The following is a 20,637-nucleotide window of genomic DNA, read 5'->3' as shown; positions in this document are numbered from 1 at the left end:
CTAAATGCAGCAGTGGATCTAAGTTTAGAAGGACTTTTGGTATACTTTATACCTCTCTCTGACTCTCCACACTGTCACCATGCAGACTCTCCGGGTATGTCTACACTGCCATCAGAGAACTGAATGCAGCATGTGTACCGAGACCTGAACTAGCTTTAATCTAGCTAGCATGAGTGCCCAGAGCAGGGAAGCCGCAGCAGCATGTGGGCTGTACAAAACCGCCTAGAATCCTGGGTAGTTACTTGGGTAGCTGCTTGTATGGTCACAGCTTCATTGCTGGTGGTACCTGAGCTAGCCAGAAGTTAGCTTGTGAATAGCTGCATGTGTTGCAGGCACGCCTCCATTGCAATGCAGACATACCCTCAGAAGTTGCCAAGTGGGGCTGAGAAAATGTAAATGAGATTTCAGAACCATCTCAGTGATTTAGAAGCACAAACTCTATTGGCTTTCAAGGCAATTTTTCTTCCTGCGTCACTTAAGGGTGTCTGAAAATCCCACCCGGGAAGGCTAAGTTAGCCTACGGAAGCGTAAGTTACACTCCCATACAAATCACCTCTGGCACTGGTTACATGTATAAGCCAGGTTGCAAAATGACACTGAGGTTTCTTATCTGCAGCCCAGGGGATTCTTGCCATAGGAATTACCAATATTGAATACAATGTTCAGACAACATAAATATTTTAAAATGAGTCTCTATTCCACTGCCAGGAAGTTCAAAGTTCAAGAGACTCCCTGTTGCAGAGTAATGCAGCTTTGGGGGAGGGGAAAGCATTATGTCATATAAATATATGAGTGAGCTTCTCACATGAGTCAGAGCTGTCTGGAAACACGATCTAATAGGCCACATTTCACAGAGAGGGCTTTCATTTCCCTTCAATGTGTCCTGTGTGTGTTGGGAATGCATAAGGACCATAAATACTGTAGCCCTCTCTTAAAAGTAAGGGGAATTGTCACCAGACCTCAAGAGCACCTTTTCAAAGTGCTAGGTATGACGAGTGGGATTTTCAGCTGCTTGGTTCCAATTCATCTGAATGGATGCGGTATGGCCAAAACCAAAAAGCCGCATCTTGAAAACTTCCACCGATGGTCTGGATGAAACATATTGGGACTTTTTACTTTTTTCATGTAGGGTTCTGAGCTGAGGCCCACTGAAATCAATAGGAACCTTTCCACTGACTGCACTGGCTTTTGGATCAAGCGTCAAACACTTGGCTGGGGCCAGCTCTTCACCCACAAGCTGAAAGAAGCTCTGGGTAACAGAACCAAGGCGCTCAGACAGCTTCAGCCTTTGGTGAACTTCAAAATGCATCAGTCCCTCAATCCTCCAAGGACCGAGCCACTACCTTGCTGTTAGGCTTAAACCACTATGACACTTAAGGAGGCGATATTGCCCACAACATCTGGGTTTTGGAACTGGAGGTGTAAAATGGCATTGCTCACATGGGAAGCGGGAATATACGGAGAGGGCCATTCATCGAGCAGTGCCAGCGGGACAGCTGTAACCAAACCAGCGGCCTGAATGAAACAAATCAATTGCTTTCTGGAGATTCCATTTTCAGATTAAGCAATGATAGCAAAACAAGTAAAGAAGGGCCACTTTGATGGTTCTTCCATCACCCCCACTAGCTGAGCATGAGCTCAGAAACTATAGCGCTGGTCAAAGCATTGCACATTCTGAAATTTCACTGAAGTATTCCAGTAAAATGTCAAATCTCAGGGGAAAGGAAATACACACTGTCATTGATTTTTGCTAAAAACTTTTGCCAACCTGCTCTGATTTTGGCATTTGGGGCTAGAAAATGGAAGTCCAGAGGAGGCTGATAGGGAAATACAACAAGGGGACAAAGTTAACAGCTTTACTGCTGCCCCAAAGGAAATCTTCTGGTTTGAGTTTTGGATGAAAGTTGGAGGTGGTGATGAAAATTCTTGCACTGTCCAAATTCATCCACATGTGCTGTTTTACTCAGCTGAGAAAGTGTGGCTGTTGCAGCAGCCCCTTTAGCTGTTGTGACCACAGCTGGCCAGGATCTTAACAACAGGCGAGCACTGTAGCCACCCATGACTCCGCCCTTAGACCTCCGCGAGGATTAAGACACAAAGGGAAGCACTGTGCACTCCAGCGAGCGCTGTGGCTTTGCTTTGTTCTGGGTTGCATTTGACTGATCTGATCGCTACTTTTGTTTGGTTCAGATGATTATAAAATGTTGACCCAGATATTTTGTGGCACGAGATGCTGCCCAAAAAAGGGATTAAAGCTGGAGCTGGAACATTCTGAAACAAGAACTGAGACAGAGGATGACAATACTGGCGGGAGGTAGCGGGGTCAATGTGACCTTGCGTGCTGGGAGTGGGTCCCCCCCAATGAACCTTTGCCCTAACATTTTCTCTTCTGAGATTTTTCTGAAGCCAAGAGGGCCTCGTCCAACATATTCCTGAACATGGCTTAGCAGGATACCTCACACACCTCCCCTCCTCCAACTCTGGCTCTTACTTAGTTATTCCCTATTCAAGAATATACAGGACATGGAATCCCCCTACCGCCCACAATGACTCCCCTCTTAGTGTGAAATCCCATGAAGGCCACAGCTTCAAACTCTGCGGATGACATCCAATGGGAGGCATGTTGGCTCGGTGAACTCTGATTGAGAATCTTGAAAGAGGTTGGTGAGCTCTGAAATAGTGACCTGGAGAGAGTACAAGTGATGGGGGAAGCTGCTTGAGAGCTGGTGGGCTGGAAAACAGCTTTTTGACTACACTGAGATTTTCATGTCAAAAGATCAGTTTTTGTCAAAATCTATTTCTTTGCCTCCCCCGCTTTCTATAACCAAAACCCAAATTAGTTCAATTTTGTATACAAAAAACCCTCCAGTTTTACCAGTTGCTGAAAAAAAACTTGGTTTTTGATGACATAATTTTTTTCCACTTTTTGGACCAACACCCCTCCCCCCCAAATTCAAAGAAAAACTGATAAAAACGTGAAAAAAAATGATAAATTTTCACAGGAAGAAGTGTCTTGACCAGCTCTGGGATCTTCAAAAGTGATTTAGGTATTTAGGACCCTAAGCCCTATTTTCAGAAGTGACTAAGAGATACATTTTTAAAGGCATTTGGGCACCTCCCCTGGGGGTTAAGCACCTAAATAGATTTAAAAATTCAGCCCTTAGTCACCAAGGCCCAGATTTGTAAAGGTATTTAGGTGTTGCTGAGCTCCCTGTTGCAATATCGAACCAATTTAGGAGCCTAGGTCCCATTTTCAAAAGTGATTTAGGCATTTAGGAGCCTCAATCTTAATGATGAAATTTAGGTGCCTAAATCAGTTAGGCATTGCAAGGCTGAGCACAATGCCTAAATACCTTTTAAAATCTGGGCCTTAGAAGCCTAAATCCTACTGACTTTCAACAAGAGTTAGGCTCTTCTAAGTACCTATGTCGCATTTGAAAATGGAACGTAGGCTCCTAAGTCACTTAGGCAAATCTGAAAATGTTGCTCCTGGACTTTTCTACAGACAGTGTCAAATTCTGAAACCACTGACCTAAAGGGCCAGAGCCCTCTTGACTTCAATAGCACCAAGCTTTGACCCACAGCCACCTTGCCTCGTCCGTGGAAGCAGACACCAACCTGCTGCTAATAGAGGAAAGAAAACAAACCAAGCAGTGACATTGTGTCAAAAAGAACAAACAGAATGGAGAGCGTTTTCAGCACACCTCTAACATTTCCTCTCTGATATGTAAAAAAAATATATATATTATATTATATTTTTTCTTTTCTTAAATAATTCTTATTTTTCAGCCTCAGTCCCAGCCGAAGTCATGCCCAGTCATCTGGTAGAACTTCATGTTGAAAGGCCTGTAGAACTCCCGCAGTCTCTGCACCACCTCTCTGTCTATATTGGGGTGGGTCCTGCCTTTCGTTTTCCCCAGGCAGTGGGGTTTGCTGCTGCCTTCAGCTTTCTTCAGGCAGGGGAAGCCCTTGGTTTTGTTGAAGTAGAAGTGTTTGTCTGTGATAATCCTCTTAAGGCCCAGAAAGTCCTGGACCCTGCCCAGCTCCCCAGCAGGGTCGCTGATCAGCCTCTCCCCACTGATGAAGAGGATCTGCCCAATGGGGAAGTAGAGGAGCCAGTTCTCCAGGTGCTTGGCGTAGATGCCGATCTGGATGGCGCTCCACGAGGTGTCGATCAGGCCTGTAGTCCTGTTTTTGAAGGTCAGGCTTTCAAAGGTGGGGATATCAGGCTTCTTTGAGAGAGTCTGTGTGTAATCCGAGATGGCTCGGGTCACGGGATCCCGCACCACCACGATGAGCTTGGTGCCCTTCGACATGGCGGAGATTCGAGCAGGTGCTTCCTTGGTGACGAAGTAGCTGGGAGTTTTCTCCAGGGTGATCTGCCCATCCAGGGTTCTGGGCATCAGCTCCCTAACCGGAACAGAGAGAGAAAACACATTAATGCAGAACATTATTGGACTGGGGCATGCGATGACCTGGGAGTGAGCATCAGGTTGCAAGGACACTATCTGTGTCCTGGTGACCAAGAGGTTAATTCCATCTCCTCCTGCACAAGTGGTGAAGGGGAAGAGCTATGATGCCCTGATTCAGCAAGGTACTTAAGCACAGGCCAAATTTCAAGCCCATGAGTGGCCCCATTGACTGCACTGGACCTGAGCATTTTTTCAAGTGAGGCACGTCCTGAGAACTTTGCTGAACCATGGCCTGTGGGTGGCTCTTCGGGAAACAGAAGGGAAAGCTGGGCTCCACACCAAGGCTCATGGGACAGGGCTGAAATCCAAATAAGGGAGTTTCCCATTTCTTTTCTATTGCTTAGGGTGACTTGATTTGTTGCTGTGACCTTACTGACCGTAGCTGCATGTTCCTCCACCTGCATGTTCCTTCTTATTCTTTAATTGGCTATGTCCGTTAAGGAACAGTTCCACCCTCGCGTGGTACCTCTGAGTTGTGTCAGTAACAGAAATGCGGTGGGCACATGGATTGTCCCTCTCCAGGCAGACACATTGGAGCATCCCAGTGGCTCAGAGAAGGGCAATACCACAGAAAGCATGACGCTACTGAGGAAGCTAGGGCGGAGAGACTGTCAGCGTGGAAACATAACAAACAAGAATGCAACATCATACTAATGAAGTTAATGCAACAGGAAAGGTAGCAACACCCGATGATCCATTTCCACTGGAGTCACCAGAAATACCTCCATGTACTTTGGTGGGAGCTGGATCAGGCTCTTGGGGCTTATCTACGTGGGGAAATAGCCTGGAATAGCTATTCCATACTAGCTCCCCATGTGGACACTCTTAGCTCAATCTGTTTTGGAGCTGGATTAAGCTAATCCACACAAATGCCTCGGTGCAGAAAGCAGACTGAAAACTGATCAACAGCACCGACGTGAAGAGTGGATCAATAAGGATCAGTTATGATACTGCCCATTTATGGTCAATGGGACTAAATTCTAAAGAAACGAGGTCCAGGAGTTACTGAGGTTCTGGCTTCTCTGAGAACAACTATAGTGTCCCAGTGCCTCCAGGATTGCTTGCAATAGTTTCTTATAACATTGTACAAACACCACCTATCAAGGCAATTACTGTACAGAGCAGTTTCATATTCTCTAGTTATGTAGAGCGTATGTCTTCACTGCAAAAAAAAGATGTTCTTAACTCGGATTAACATAGCCGTGTGACACGGCAACTCAGCTTTTAACTCAGGTTAGCAACTCAAGTTAAAGTCTGCAGGGGAGCCTGGGTTGAACTCGAGTTGCTAACCTGAATTAAAAGCTGAGTTGCCTTTTCTTTTAACCTGAGTTAGCTAACCCGAGTGAAGAACACACCGTTCATGTGCAGTGAACACAAACCCTTAGGGAGATGTAGCAACGCACTTGATGGGCCTGTCTCAGACTAACTGATTTTCACATGGATATTGGCACGTACGGTAGAGGACAGAGCCGCGTCTCAGTCAAGAGGAGATGGTATGAAAACATAACAGGGAACTTCTGGAAAAAACTCAAACCTTTGCTTGCAACTGCACAGTTAAGAACCAATTTAATCTATAAATTACCAGTGTCCTGTCCCTTTAAATTCCTCCTTGCCCACATTGGGATTTCCTGCCTCCTGGCTTGAATTCCACTGCATAAGACTGAGTTCCTGTAAGAAAGGCACTCCCTTCCTGTAGGGTATGAGGAATTTTAAAGAGTCAGGACTGTCAGTGACTCTTTTGGGGTTGTCCAGTAGATAGCACAACGGTTCAACCTAAAGTGTTCAGTACTAGTCCCCTGCCCTCAATGCTTTCCTCCTTCCCCTCTGCCCCAACGAATTCGACACTCCACATTTCCTTCCTGTCCATTCATGAAACTCCCATTGCCTTTGGTGTGAAGTGGTGTGGAAAAGCAAAGGTGGCCTTTGTCTCTAAGAATTCAATGCAATGCACAAAAGGCCAGAGAATTCAAGGTTAAGGTTACCCACCGTTATAGGTGCAATGCACATTTCTGGGCCTAAACTCTGCGAGATCTAAAAACAAATTACATATGCTGGGCTTCTTACGCAGGTCAAGCGTCCATTGATGCGAGTGTGCATTTTGCCTGAGAAAAGACTGCAAGAGCTGGTCCTATATTCGCTGCAGTGCTTAGTCAAAGAGGAATGAATTCACAGTGCCAGCCTGAACTATGAGCTTCTTTACGTGAATCTGGTTAAGACAGACACATGCAAGTTGAGGCAAAGCCAGGGTGGGGCCTTGGGGGAAGGGGCTTTGGGGCCAAGCTGGGGTGAAAGCTGAAAGTCAGTACCTGTGGCATAGGAAGAATAAGTGACTCGCCCAGGGTCACACTGAGCATCTGTGGCCTAGCAGAGAATTGAATCAAAACCATCCTGAGTCCCAGTCTAGTATATTGATCACAAACCCATTCTGCTGTCACCAAAGCTGAGAGGCAGGGCATGAACTGCACCATGTTCGATCCCCTTAGACTCATGCCACCTTACAGGGCACCTCTGAATGAGCCCAGTGGCTGCAAAATGCCAGTCATTCAAATGAACCCGTACTGGGCCAAGTGAGAAGCCACCTCAGATCTACTTTTTGTCGATTCTCACTGTAAACAGCTGTTATCTGCTGTAAATGAGCCTGTTCTTCCCAGAGGACCCTGAAAATAAGCAGGATGTCTGCTGCACTGGTAGCAGGTTTCACCTCAGTGCAAAAAAAGAGCTCTCAAAGAAACCGCACCCTTTGCCCCTGAAAAACGGGGGTTGTAATCAAATCAGCAACTGACCCCTAGCCTTTGACCTCCCCTTGGCACTAGAACCCGAGTGCCATGATGAACTGCCCCTAGCCCATATTGCTGTTACTGTCTGACAGTGGCAACATCTGGACTGGAAACCTGTGTAAAACACGAGCAAAATTAAAGCCATCTATCAAAAAGGCTCCAACAAAAACCTAGGCTGAGTTGTTAGGTTACAAATGAGATAGAACCGACTGATTGTTTCTAGAGGAATGTTTTTTATTGCATGCCATGTGTCACAGATACTTGTGCAAAGAGCGCGCCCTTGACAAGGCTGAGGATTAGCTGTCGCTGGCCAGACAAGGCAGATTTTGCGAATAGCTTTCCTCGCACAGCAGCACCAATTACAACAATGCCCATTTTGCAGGTACTCACTTGTCTCTCTCCAGTTTGGAAGCTTTGTACTGCAAGTCTGGAAGCATTTAACTCCTTTAAAGGGAATGAGAGGTGTTAAGGTAGCTGGAGCGCATGCATGTGATCTTGGGAGAGTATGCATGCTGCCATCCAATGGCACTCTCTCCCTTCTGGGGCTCATGTTGTAGTTAGGGTCTGCAGGTAGAGTTGCTAACTTGCCCAGGTTTTCCCAGGATCCTCCTTTGTTTGAGGTAGCAGTCCTGGGAAATCGGTAAGGACATTCAGGATGTGACGCCAGCTGTCCAGTTTTATGGGCTCAGTGTCACCCCTGAGTTTTTGTATCTCAGAGGTGGCAACCCTATCTGCAGGCAGGAACCTAAACGTACAGTGCAACAGAGAACAACGGGAGTTTGCAATGTAGCCGTTACAATGTATTATTAGCCTGTATTATTTGCATTGCCATAACTCCTCGGAGCCTCAGTCATGGAACAAGACCCCCTTGTGCTATGCGCTATGCAAACACACAGCAAAGAGACAGCCCCTGTCCCAAAGGGCTTAGGACCTAGCACTGTGCTACACGAAAGAAACACAGCCCACTTTAATTTCATACCACGAGCCATTCATTCCGGCCTCATGACGTACCGTCGTTACCGTGCGGTAAGAAAGTGTGAGAGTAGGTGCAGACAACTGAAAAAGCTGCATGACTGGCTGCTGCTAGGAAGATCTTGATCATATTTAGCAGCTTGTAGGCAGCAGAGACGAGAGTGGAGTTTTGAGCGTCGTTTCAATGGAGACATGAAATAAGAGAGACAGAGTGAGTTCCACCATTCCTGCAAGGTGCTTACACTATTACAAGGCACTTACAAGGTAACATTACCAGAGTATCTGACACTGCAAGGCAGAGAAGTACTGTCATCCCCTTTGTACAGCTGGGGACTTGGGGCCCAGAGACACTAAGGGTAACATTTTCAAATTCACCTGAATTAGGAGCCTTAATCCCATTTTCAAAAGTGACTCGGGCACTTAGGGCCAGACTGTCAGAAGTATTTAGGCACCCAACAATGCAGTTGGTGCTTGGTGGGATGTGCAAAAGCACTTAAGTAGGCTATGCAACTAACTCCCATTGATTTCAAGCACCTAGTGTCCAAGGATTAGGTGAGGATCTCATCTTTCTTTCTGCATTTTATTAAAATAGAGGGTGTTTCTTGCCCCCCACTATTATAGAGAGAAGCTTGAAGACTTGATCTGGCTGCTACCTGAATGGGTAAAAAAAACAGAAGGAAAAAAAATCCGACATTTACTACACTTACAAAAAAATTCTATGATTTTTAAGCCAATCTCTTAATTTTCTGGGGCCTGGTCCATGATTTTTGAGCGCTGGGGTTGGCAATACTGCAAGCTGCCTGTCTCCTGCTACCCAGAAAGGAACAAGACTGGCTGACAGGTTACAAACTCTTTGGCATTCCTAGGACTTTGCCTTGGATACTCTACAACACAGGAACAAAGAGTCCTGTGACACCTTATAGACTAACAGATGTATTGGAGCATGAGCTTTCGTGGGTTGCATGCGTCTGACGAAGTGGGCATTCACCCACGAAAGCTCATGCTCCAATACATCCGTTAGTCTATAAGGTGCCACAGGACTCTCTGTTGCTTTTTACAGATCCAGACTAACATGGCTACCCCTCTGATACTACAACACAGGAATTGCCAGAGGGGTTCAACGTAGTGGTCCACCCAGTCTAGTACCTTGCCTCTGACAGTGGCCTGTCTGAAGCATTTCAGAGGAAAGTGCAATAAACCCTACAGTAGGGCGTTATAGCCAAGCCCACGGGGAAAGTGCCTTCCTGACCCTCATCAACTGGCAGTGGCCTGATGCCCTGAAGCATGGAGGTTTGCTCTGAGGCATGGGGAGCCGAGTTCCATGAGTTTGTCACTCACCTCTAAACGACAAAACTGATTTAAATGAGATTCCCAACTGAATGCTGCAGAGGGTGCTGAAACTTTGTGGCAGAGGCTTTCAGCCTGAAACACAAGTTTTATGACCAAAGCAAGCTATAAACTCCTAGAGGGGGTGAGTGGGATGGAGGAGATGGGGGTTGATAATGGAAATGCTGATTCACCCCAAGCTGTGAGGATGCAGAGGCCCAGATCTAACAAAAGTAAAGTGAGAGTTCCCACCAAAGCAGCTGTGATAATTACCAGCATTTGCTAATACTTTAATTAGCCTGATAGTTACCGTGTTCCCAGGGGATTGTAGGGGAGCACACATTTACGCCTACATTCATAAGCTTCACGCAAGTGTGGATAATGAATCTGTCTGTGTGCATACACATGACAAAACACCACGGAGTGCTGTTCACAGGGCAGGGGTGGGAGTAGGCCCCATACACTGCTCAAGCACCCTTTGCCATGCCCTTAGAGGGACAGACAACTTCTGAAGGCAGCTTAGCTCCCTATAACATCAGCCTGACTTGCCTCTCGTTACCAACTCAGTCCAGCCCTTCACCGTTGCCCAGCTCCACAGTGAGGCTGGGAGGCAGACAGCCCCTCGCAGGGGCGGTGGGGAGAGAGTAGGAGGCGACGAACATTTTAAACCCCAAGCGTAACTCTGCTAAAGTCAATAGCTCCATTGAGGCCAATTGATTCCATTGCGGCAGGACACAGCAGAGCTGGTCAGTAAATCAACGGGACTATCTGTGATCAGCAAAGGAAGGGGCTCTGGAAATGGCGGCCCAGCAAGGCCAATGAAAAGCTTTGCTTACTTCTGTTTGTGTTTTGATAACTCCTGCAATCCCAGCTGCCTTTCCAGTTAGGAGCTTAACCCTTTTTGTGAGCTCCTTCCAGCACAAAGACGTTCTTCAGCGCTCAGAAAGGAATATGCTCCTTTTCTGCTGGGGTCAGCAAAAAGAAATGGGCTGGGAACCACTGGGAATGCACCACCACAGCGCTGGGGAGATTAATTAATTACAAAAGGCATCTTTCATGGACATCACCAGTTGCCTGGAGGGCTCTGTGGATGGATGGCATCTGGATTTTATTGCAAAAGGAGCCACTTGAAAGGACCAGCACCACAAAAATGTTTTGGCAAAGGTGCTCACAAATGGTCTCTGCCAGAATAAATGGATTTTGTTATTTTAATTTTAGTGGGGCTCTGGGTCCTATTTAATTGCTTAAGAGGAAGATTTCCCTCAAAGGGAGCCTTTGGGATGTTTGTACTTATTCATATTCAGCCTTTTGCAGTTCATCAGCTCCTTCCGCCCATCTCTGCCTGCTGGGTCCCGTTTCAAGCTTGAGCCTAGGAACTCTTCAGGAATGCAGTGGCTGAAGGAACCCCTCTGTTGTGCTCACACTACTGAGGCCAGGAGAGTGCCCCAAGCCCAAGGCTGAGCATGCTGCCTATAGACAAGGAATGTCTCCATTTGGGTAATCGAAGGGGGACACAGCCACTGTGGTAAATCAGTCCCTGCTGCAACTCCATGGACTTCGACAGACTTACCCCAAAGATGAATTTGGCTCAGGCAGAGAGTGGGTTCTCAACCTGGAGCCTAACAGGGCGGTCAGAGGAGGTGTGTCACAGCACTCTCCCAAAACTTTTCCTGCTGTACCGGAGAGGGGGCGGTGGTCACAGCATGGAAAAAGCAAGAGCCAAGGCCTAGAGAGTCCAGCTGTCAGACTGGGGACTGCTAACTGGCTACACCTGTTATAGTATCCGGTCGGTACAGAGCTAGCAGTCATTATATGCCCTAATGTTGTGGAAATTAGATGCAACAAAGACATCAGAGCAGAGATACAGTCCTTGTCTCCCAGATGCATGGTATGAACATATGAAGACAGGCCTCCTTTACCTTGCAGACAGTAGGCAATCAATAATGTAAAGCAGCACCCTTTTCCCATCCTAACATAACTTGAAGGGGCGCCAGTCACCCAAAAAGACAGAAGAGATTTCAGTGCAGCTGTTGACCAATGGAGGCAAAGCCTTTGTTTGACTGCATCTCTCCTCCTCAGCCCGGATTTGCCAAGTGAAGGCAATCATTCGTTCCACTGATGAGCCAGATCAACCACACAGCCAGGCACTTGACACAATGGACACCTGGAATAAGCACAGTTCAGAGGAGCAAGACAAGAGAAAGCCTGGGGCACGGCAAAACTTAAAGAAGTGTTACATCCTCTCTCCTCTTTCGTACTAAGACATGCTGCCCTTGTCCTACATGCATCACTGAAGCGTCTGTAGGCCTGCAGCACAGAATCCAACCATTCTTCTTCCAAAACTCACCGACTACAGTACTAGGCTTTTGAAAGGTGCAGAGCTCCCCCACGGTGTAGCGCCAGGCTCAACTGTTACAAAGACAGACTTCTTAGGGAACTCAGGGGTTAATAGCCAGGGATGTGGTGAGCTCAGAGACTGGGGCTGTTAGGACAGATACAGCATGTGCATTTTTGTATTCCAGTGCTTTGTATTTCTTCAGCTGCTTGTCTCTAAGCATCTCAAAGCAAATTTACAAACATGCACTTTCGAGCCCCTCGGGCAAGTGGACAAAGAAAGGTTAAAGCCCAAAAGCATCCACTGATTTTGAGTGTCCAACTTGAGACAAGGGCTTGATTTTCATAAGGACTTAGGGCCACATTTGTAAAGGCTTTGAGGCACCTAAAGATGTAGACAGGCACTTAGTGAGCTTTTTCAGAAGTGCCCAGATGCCTGACTTGCATTGAGTCCAACAGGAGTCAGTTGCCTAGGTAATCTCACTAGGTGCCTTTAAAAATCTGTCCCTAAAACCTCCTAGGTCTTCCCATCCAAGCCGTAAGTGGGCTCAACCCCAGTTCGATCTGATGAGACCACAGATCCTCCTTTCTACCATTATTATTTGTCTAAGTCTCGTGTGAGATCACTTCTGTGGCCACAAACAAAGCTAGAATACTGGGCCAGATTGTCAACACAGCTCAGCACCTAAGTGTTGCCACTGAGAACAACGCAAGCTGCTGGGTGCTGAGGACTTCTGGAAATCTAGGTGTTAATATGGGAGCAGCTGGGTGCAGGCAAGGGGCCGTAGGCAAGAATTCACACGTGTGTGTCTTCAGCCCTTTCTCCTATATTCATTTTAGCATAAGCATATGTACCGATGTATATTTTATACCAGTCATTTACAGCAGAAGGTAAATTTCCGCCCTCCCCAGTAAGCTTCTGCCATCAAATCCCGGCACTGCAACCATCTCCGCATTGTCAGTGCTGGAAGGCGGGATGCAAACAGCTGCTATCGCCTCCAGTTTGTTTGTGTCCTTTTACGCTAAGCATGAAAAGCAGGGAGCGATTAGCAATAAAACCAACAGAAGCGGAGCTGTTCTGGAGACCAGCTCCCATACGGCGGTGGCTCATTTCAAACAGCAGCAGCAGTCCTGGTGTCTGTGCATCTCTCATAGATGTGACAGCAGGTACCTGCTGCCTGTCTGGGAAAATGAAGGAGAATTTCCTTCCCCGATCAGCCACTTCTCTCAATTGCAGCAGTCGACTTCCTGCCTCAGGACCTTCTTGGGCTCTTTCACAGCTTGGGAAGGATTTAATGCATCGGTGGATAGGATGCAGTGAGTGGTCCATGGTCCCAGTCTAAATCTATCCAGTCCTCCAGGGCCTTGGGAAAGCTGAAGTTGATCCTGTTGCAAACCAGGCCGTGAGACAATGATGGCTTCACTCCTGGCTCAGCACCTTAAGCATTGTGAATTCAAACACAGGCAGAAGGGACAAATAAAGCTGCTTTAACCACAGCCACTGGAGTCAATGGATACTGACCCCTACTGGGACCCGTACTCGTTAGGTGTCTGGGTCTGGCGAATAAAGCCCAGGCTTTTCCTAGAACACCTAGTGGCACCTGTTTGTCCCAGCTGGCCTAGGCCAGGCTCAGTCTTCAGGTGTCTGTACTGGATCTACGCTGGAACGGTCACTTATGACAATGCTGCATTGTTGGGCTGTGCTATGACATGATGGCGCCACATTGTGTTGTTGGGGCGCAGTGGAATGATCCCAACTGACCATGTGATAATCTATGAATCATCTCTGTGTCACTGTAGCACCTGTCTCAGTGAACTGCCTCTGTGTGTGGCGTTCCTTCAAGAGGATTAGCTAAAGGCCAAGACTATAACAGGGTTCAAAAAAGAACTAGATAAATTCATGGAGGATAGGTCCAACAATGGCTATTAGCCAGGATAGGCAGGGATGGTGTCCCTAGCATCTGTTTGCCAGAAGCTGGGAACAAGCGACAGGGAATGGATCATGTGATGATTAACTGCTCTGTTCATTCCCTCTGGGGCACCTGGCACTGGCCACTGTTGGAAGACAGGATACTGGGCTAGATGGACCTTTGGTCTGACCCAGTATGGCCACTCTTATGTTCTTATAGAACTGGACTCTGAAGAACTAACTCACTCTCCTTTATCTGAATGCAGTTCTTAGAATCATTTCTGCTACACTGCTCACTCACGGTGCTTCCTCACCATAGATCCCCCGAACAACTCCCTGTCACATGCTGCCTACTGTCCACCTGAGGAATTATAACTTAAGAACGTATAGGATGGCTCAAGGAACTGGTTTCAGCCGGGATATACAGCTTACATTTCTATAGGTTATTCGAGTCTAGCTCTGGCTGGTAGCAACTGTAAGTCAGCACCTTCCATGATCTATATGCAGTGAAGACTGTGACAGAAACTGGCAGTTTCGTTACAGTTCCGAATAGACAAAAAGAAAAAGAAAATCATAACTGGCACCCTTGCTGGAAGTCGTCTTTATATGGCTGATGTAAATGTAGAGCAAAAACTATAATTTTACATCCAGATGGTTAAGCCAGATAACTGAATCTGGAGTAGCAGAGTGTATTGCTGTGATGCCTTCTTTGTATTTGTGAATCAGGCACTAAGTCATTATATGATCTGTGGTCTGTTCTGGGTGACCACAGGTGCACACTGCAGAGTCTTTAAATTTCCATTTGTGCAGCAAGTATTCTCATCTGCCATGGTTTGTGCGGATGTGTTTTAGGGTTTCCCATGACAGGGCTGACCAGAGGATTCAGGGGGTCTGGGGCAAAGCAATTTCAGGAGCCCCTTCCATAAAAAAAGGTTGCAATATTATAGAATACTATATTCTTGTGGGGGCCCCTGCAGGGCCCAGGGTCTGGGGCAAATTGCCCCACTTGCCCCCCCCCGCCTTCCGGGCGGCCCTGTCCCATGAGCTTTGTGGGAGATTGAAGCCAGGGATCTCCTGCATCAGGTCTTTCATGAGGTGTTTATTTGTGGCTGTTTGTGAACTCCATTTGGATTTCCAAGCCTCAACAGGGTTGAAGTTGCATTGATGAAGGTTAAATGCATGGGTCCAAAAGGGCTTATGCGACTTCACGTGGTGGTGAGGGACATTGTTGAGGTCCTGGTGGACAGGAAGATGTTTGTTTTCCACAATCCCCTGGAATTCCTGAAAACCCTTTGGGCCTTGCTGGAAGTGAGAGAGATTAAGTGGGCTATGAGAACTAAGCTAGCCTCTCAGGCCTACATGTGAACTATGGAGGTACACTGGTGTATGAACTCTTCCTAGCACAATAGGGCCCCAGTCACATGTGCCAATAATCCATGGTACTTACATGGCCTCTATTTCCATCTAGCTGACTGCTTTACAGTATTTAATGTAATTAGCCTCACAACACTCTAGCACCACAATCCCATTTTACAGACAGGGAATCAAGGCTGATCTGCCCATGGTCACATAGGAAGTCGGTGTTAGAGGAAGGACCTGAACCCAGATCTCCCAAGTCCCAGGCTAGTGCCCTAACCACTTGGCCATCCAGCCTCACTACCAGAACACTAATAAACTAGAAAGGGATAGAAAGCTACCCAGCTTCGATGTGCATCACAGCTCTTCCAGGACATGGTGGATGGCAGCTGTATCCACAGCTGCGGACAAGAGAGTTACCCTCCACATTCTAATCCTCTCTTTGCCACATTCCAGTGGGTTGCTGCAAGGGCTGATTGTGCTCTCAGGTGCAGAGGCCTGGGACGCCAAGGGAGGAGGAATCAGCAGGACAAGATGAGCTCCCAAGCAGCGAGGATCCTATTTCCATGCAGAAGCCCTTGGGCGCTGCGAACGAAGGACAACGTATGCCAGAGGATGCAGAACGTATTGGCACCCCAAAGGCTCAGCAGAGCAGTGTCACACACTGAAACTGATGCTTATGCTCATCGTTGGCTTTGTTCCCACTGACCTAGCCATGGCCCCTAAAGGGCACGCAGGCCATTAAGTATCTGCCAAACGATGGGAACGGAACAGAAGCTGACGCCGAAGCTCCATGACAAATTGTTTACACAAAGCTAGGTTTTCTAGAAGTCACAAAGTCATTAAGAGCCGAGGGATTTAAAGGGCCGCGGTCCCAGGACTGTATGGCCTGGAGAATCTTATTGATGTAATGACATGGAGCTATTAGTGATATATAAGGGCAGTGCTCAGCCTCCCTCTCTCGACTCTATGACACATTCACTGGGCAGCACAGGCCTGGATGGGACTGCACTGACAACCAGTGGGAATGCACCATTCCCATCCAGCCTGCAGACACCACTGCAGCCTATGCAACAGGAATATTCAGCCCAGCAGCAGCTGGGCCAGGCACTAGGGATATGTGCAAGGGGAAAGAGGGGAAAGGAAAGCTCCCTGCCCAGGGAGCAGAGCAGCTGGGAACCACCACAGGCCACTGCTGCAGGCCTGAGGTTTTAGCACCCTCCCTAGCCCTAAAGCATCCCTCTGCAGAGGAAAACTGGGCAAGGGGATCCATGTAGGAGCTTCTCCTTGGATCCCATCTCTGCATTAGCATGCAGGGGAGCCAGCACAGCTGAGTTCCTGCTGCGGAAGAGGGACACTGACACCTCCAAACCCTGCCAATTGTTGCACAGTGTAGCCAGACCATGAGGAATCTGTCTGGCTCCTGGCACAGGATCTGCCCCCGAAAGAAGAGGCAGGTTCTTAGTTACTGAAGCTGACAATAAAATGCTTACAGTAACACTCAGAGAAGATGCAGGAACATATTTGCTACAGCTCAAGGTTTTTCATTACAGTGGCAAAAACTGGTCATTCTTCCCCTAACCTCTCGTCTTATAAACAATGTCCAACATTGCTGAAATGTGGCCACCTCTGGGATGGAACTTGGCAGCTGTTTAACAACTGCACAGCACGGCTGCACATCATCTTAGGAGAGGAAGTGAAGCAACAAATACCTTACACACTTGAAACGCTTCCACTTGTTTCCAATCTGCCATTCAGAAATTAGTGGTTAGACTTTCAATCCCTCACTTGGGTAAATAGTCCCAGTGAAGGCAATGGGGCTACTCACTTGAGTAAGACCTATTCACAGGAGTAGAAGTGAGCATGATCAGCCCATTTGCTTGATCAGTGCACATCTCCTGCAGCTCTTCTGGATGAGCTTGTATCTCCTGCATTGCCATGCTACCCACTCACTATTCGGTTCCATTAACTGAGCATAGGGGTGAGGCTGTTGAGTTGGTGTCTGTCCAAAGATGGAATCTATTTGTCACACAAGCAGGAGAAGCCCTACTGTAACCTAAGGATCCTGCAAGATCATAACACTAGAAGGGATGAGCCCTACTTGCAATGTACACACATACAGGGCTTACCTACTCACTCGCTAACACGCACATTGAGCCTGTGGTTGCACTGATTTTAGATCATATCGTATGTCTTTACACACGTGAGCTGTGCAAGGAGCCAACTGTGACCAAGTGGGATGCTGCCCCTTTAAGATAATAGTTTGAATCTGTTTTGCAACAACCTGGCCATTGAAGGACATAGCCTGAGTCCTTCATCAGTTTTCACTGTTCAGGTGGCTTCCCTTCAAATGAATAATAGTCAGCAATATACCTAGTATTTTTCAACCATAGATCTCAAAGGAAGTCAGTAGCATTACCCCCATTTTACAGATGGGAAACTGAGGCACAGAACAGTGAAGTGACTTGCCCAAGAGGACTAAGCAGGCATGTAGAAGAGCCAGGACTAGAACTCAGGTTGCTAGAGTTCCAGTCAGTTTTGGCAAAAAGAACAGGAGTACTTGTGGTACCTTAGAGACTAACAAATTTATTTGAGCATAAGCTTTTGTGGGCTACAGCTCACTTCATTGGATGCATAGAATGGAACAAACAGTAAGAAGATATATATACATACAGACAACATGAAAAGGTGGACGTTGCCATACCAACTCTAAGAGGCTAATTAATTAAGATGAGTTATTATCAGCAAGAGAAAAACTTTTGAAGTGATAATCAAGATGGCCCATTGCAGACAGTTGACAAGAACGTGTGAGGATACTTAACATGGGGAAAAAGATCCAATTTGTGTAATGACCCAGCCACTCCCAGTCTCTATTCAAGGCCATGTTAATAGTATCTAGTTTGCAAATAAATTCCAGTTCAGCAGTTTCTCATTGGAGTCTGTTTTTGAAGCTTTTCTGTTGCAAAATTGCCACCTTTAAGTCTGTGAGTGACCAGAGAGGTTGAAGTGTTCTCCTACTGGTTTTTTAATGTTATGATTCTTGATGTCAGATTTGTGTCCATTTATTCTTTTGCATACAGACTGTCCCGTTTGGTCAATGTACATGGCAGAGGGGCATTGCTGGCAAATGATGGCATATATCACATTGGTAGATGTGCAGGTGAACGAGCCCCTGATGGCATGGCTGATGTGATTAGGTCCTATGATGGTGTCACTTGAATAGATGTGTGTACAGAGTTGGCATCGGGCTTTGTTCCAAGGATAGGTTCCTGGATTAGTGTTTTTGTTGTGTGGTTGCTAGTGAGTATTTGCTTCAGGGTGGGAGGCTGTCTGTAAGCAAGGACTAATCTGTCTCCCAAGATCTGTGAGAGTGAGGGATCATCTTTCAAGATAGGTTGTAGATCTCTGATGATGCGCTGGAGAGGTTTTAGTTGGGTGCTGAAGGTGACGGCTAGTGGCGTTCTGTTATTTTCTTTGTTGGGCCTGTCCTGTAGTAGGTGACTTCTGGGTACTCTTCTGGCTCCGTCAATCTGTTTTTTCACTTCAACAGGTGGGTATTGTAGTTTTAAGAGTGCTTGAGAGATCTTGTAGGTGTTTGTCGCTGTCTGAGGGATTGGAGCAAATGTGGTTGTAGCGTAGAGCTTGGCTGTAGACAACTGATCGTTTGGTGTGTCCTGGATGGAAGCTAGCGGTCAGTAGGTTTCTGGTATAGGGTGGTGTTTATGTGACCATCGCTTATTAGCACAGTAGTTTTGGGTGATTAAAGGCTTGAGCCCCGGGTGAATTTAGAATGCACCCCGGAAAGAGATATTTCTTATATCTAGATGAAATCAACCAATACAGAGTTGTTCCCATTCTGGGACAAGGCTTCCCACACCTAACTCTTTGTGTATGGAAAACTGGCTGATGCGGTTCTATACTGTGAAAGAATGAATCCCAGGAATAAAGGTGGGAGGGTTTCAGGGAGGAGAGGGAGACTGGCTATCTGTGTTGTGTGATTCATTCCTCTAGGCTTCAGGAAGCTGGACAGTTACTTTTACAGGGTGAGTCTGGCTCCCAAACCCACAGTGGCTTTTTTTTTTCTTATTAAAGAAAAATCCCATCAAATATGACAATTCCCAATGGGATTCCCAACTCTGATCCCAAAGGGATAACACAAGGCAAGCCTCTGACTGCCAGATGCTAGGACTGGACAACAGGGGATGGATCACTTGATAATTGCCATGTTCTGTTCACTCCGTTTGAAGCAGCTGGCACAGGCCACTGGCAGAAGACAGGATACTGGTCTAGATGGACCATTGGTCTGACCCAGTATGGCCGCTCTTATGTTCTTCAGTGCTTGTACAAAGTGGGATGGGACTGAACGTGCAACGCAGCAAACCACATGTGCCAATTTGACTTCTCCGTGCTATCAGCAGGGAAATGCATGGGGCATATCTCCTCTGTTGAGAGCACATCTGTCAGTGACATCAGTGTTACAAATGATTTAATCATATGCTACTTCTGTGGGAGCAGCAGCGATGTGTAGTTGCTCTGTTGGGTGACAGCTTGGTTAAAAATGAAGCCTGCTTGTTAATACAGAATTATCAGGGCTCTGCATATGTGGCAGGAGGAGATAAAACAAAACATATTTCCTTTGGTGCCGAGAGTCAACAACATACACAGCTTTAAAAAAAAAAAAAACTCAGCCCAATAACCCAACCAGTATTCAAGATGAGGTAATTATATTCTGAGATCCTTTGTCCCCGTTTCACGGTGTCTTCTGAATTGGTTTCTTGTCTGCTGTTTTTCTATCTACATTTCAAATATTACCCAGCTGGGTAAATGTGTTAGTGGTCTATTTATGGGAGATATCCAGGTGGGAAAATCAGAATCTTTCACCCAGAAGCTTAGCAATGCTGTTGTCTCCAAAAAGCCAGGTGATTTCCCTGTTCCTCATAGGTGGAGGTGAGTAGATAGAGCACTGGGAATAGAGCTGGCCAGAAATTTTGCAACACAGTGGTTTTTGGTCAGAAAATGATGATTCATTGAAACCAAAAGTTTTCACATGACAGGATCAGTTTCGACAAAACTTTCTTCTGAAAGGTTCCTCATGTCCAGGATGGAATTAGAGCCCTAACCACTGGATAATGGAGTCAGTCTCTCTCTCTCTGGCCCAATGAATATATAATTATTTATACACAATAGAATAGCTCTGACATGAACGACTACGCAGGACCTACCCCAGAATAGCCCGCTGATTGGAACACTCAGATGAGATTATGGGAGAGTCTTTCCTCTGTCTAATTAGGAGTAAGGACTTGAACCTGTGTCTCCCAGTGTAGTGCTCTAACCTCCCACCAGGCACTGGCTGTCCAGGGGTTTGGGTCTTTCTCTCGTTTAAAAAAAAAATATTTAAAGCTCTCAGTTCTCCCTCCCTCCCCACATACACTTTTCACAAAAAAATGTCAGAAGGTCTCACTCCTGTCCCAGCACAGAACAGGACATTTTT

The 20,637-nt window shown here is 46.7% G+C and overlaps 1 protein-coding gene across 1 annotated transcript in view; it reads right to left on the bottom strand.

The window, feature by feature from the left end:
* Positions 1 to 363: 363 nt before the first annotated feature.
* The window catches only part of LOC127032178 (heparan sulfate glucosamine 3-O-sulfotransferase 3A1-like), an 81,984-nt gene continuing 61,710 nt past the window's right edge, over positions 364 to 20,637 (bottom strand). Inside the window, exon 2 of the mRNA XM_050919181.1 lies at positions 364 to 4,410. Coding sequence (XP_050775138.1) covers positions 3,792 to 4,410 — 619 coding nt within the window. The 3' untranslated portion in view covers positions 364 to 3,791. The remainder of the gene's footprint in view (positions 4,411 to 20,637) is intronic.

This window comes from Gopherus flavomarginatus, chromosome 12 (assembly GCF_025201925.1).
Source record: "Gopherus flavomarginatus isolate rGopFla2 chromosome 12, rGopFla2.mat.asm, whole genome shotgun sequence".
Lineage (NCBI taxonomy): Eukaryota > Metazoa > Chordata > Testudines > Testudinidae > Gopherus > Gopherus flavomarginatus.
This window is presented reverse-complemented; position numbering and strand designations above follow the sequence as displayed.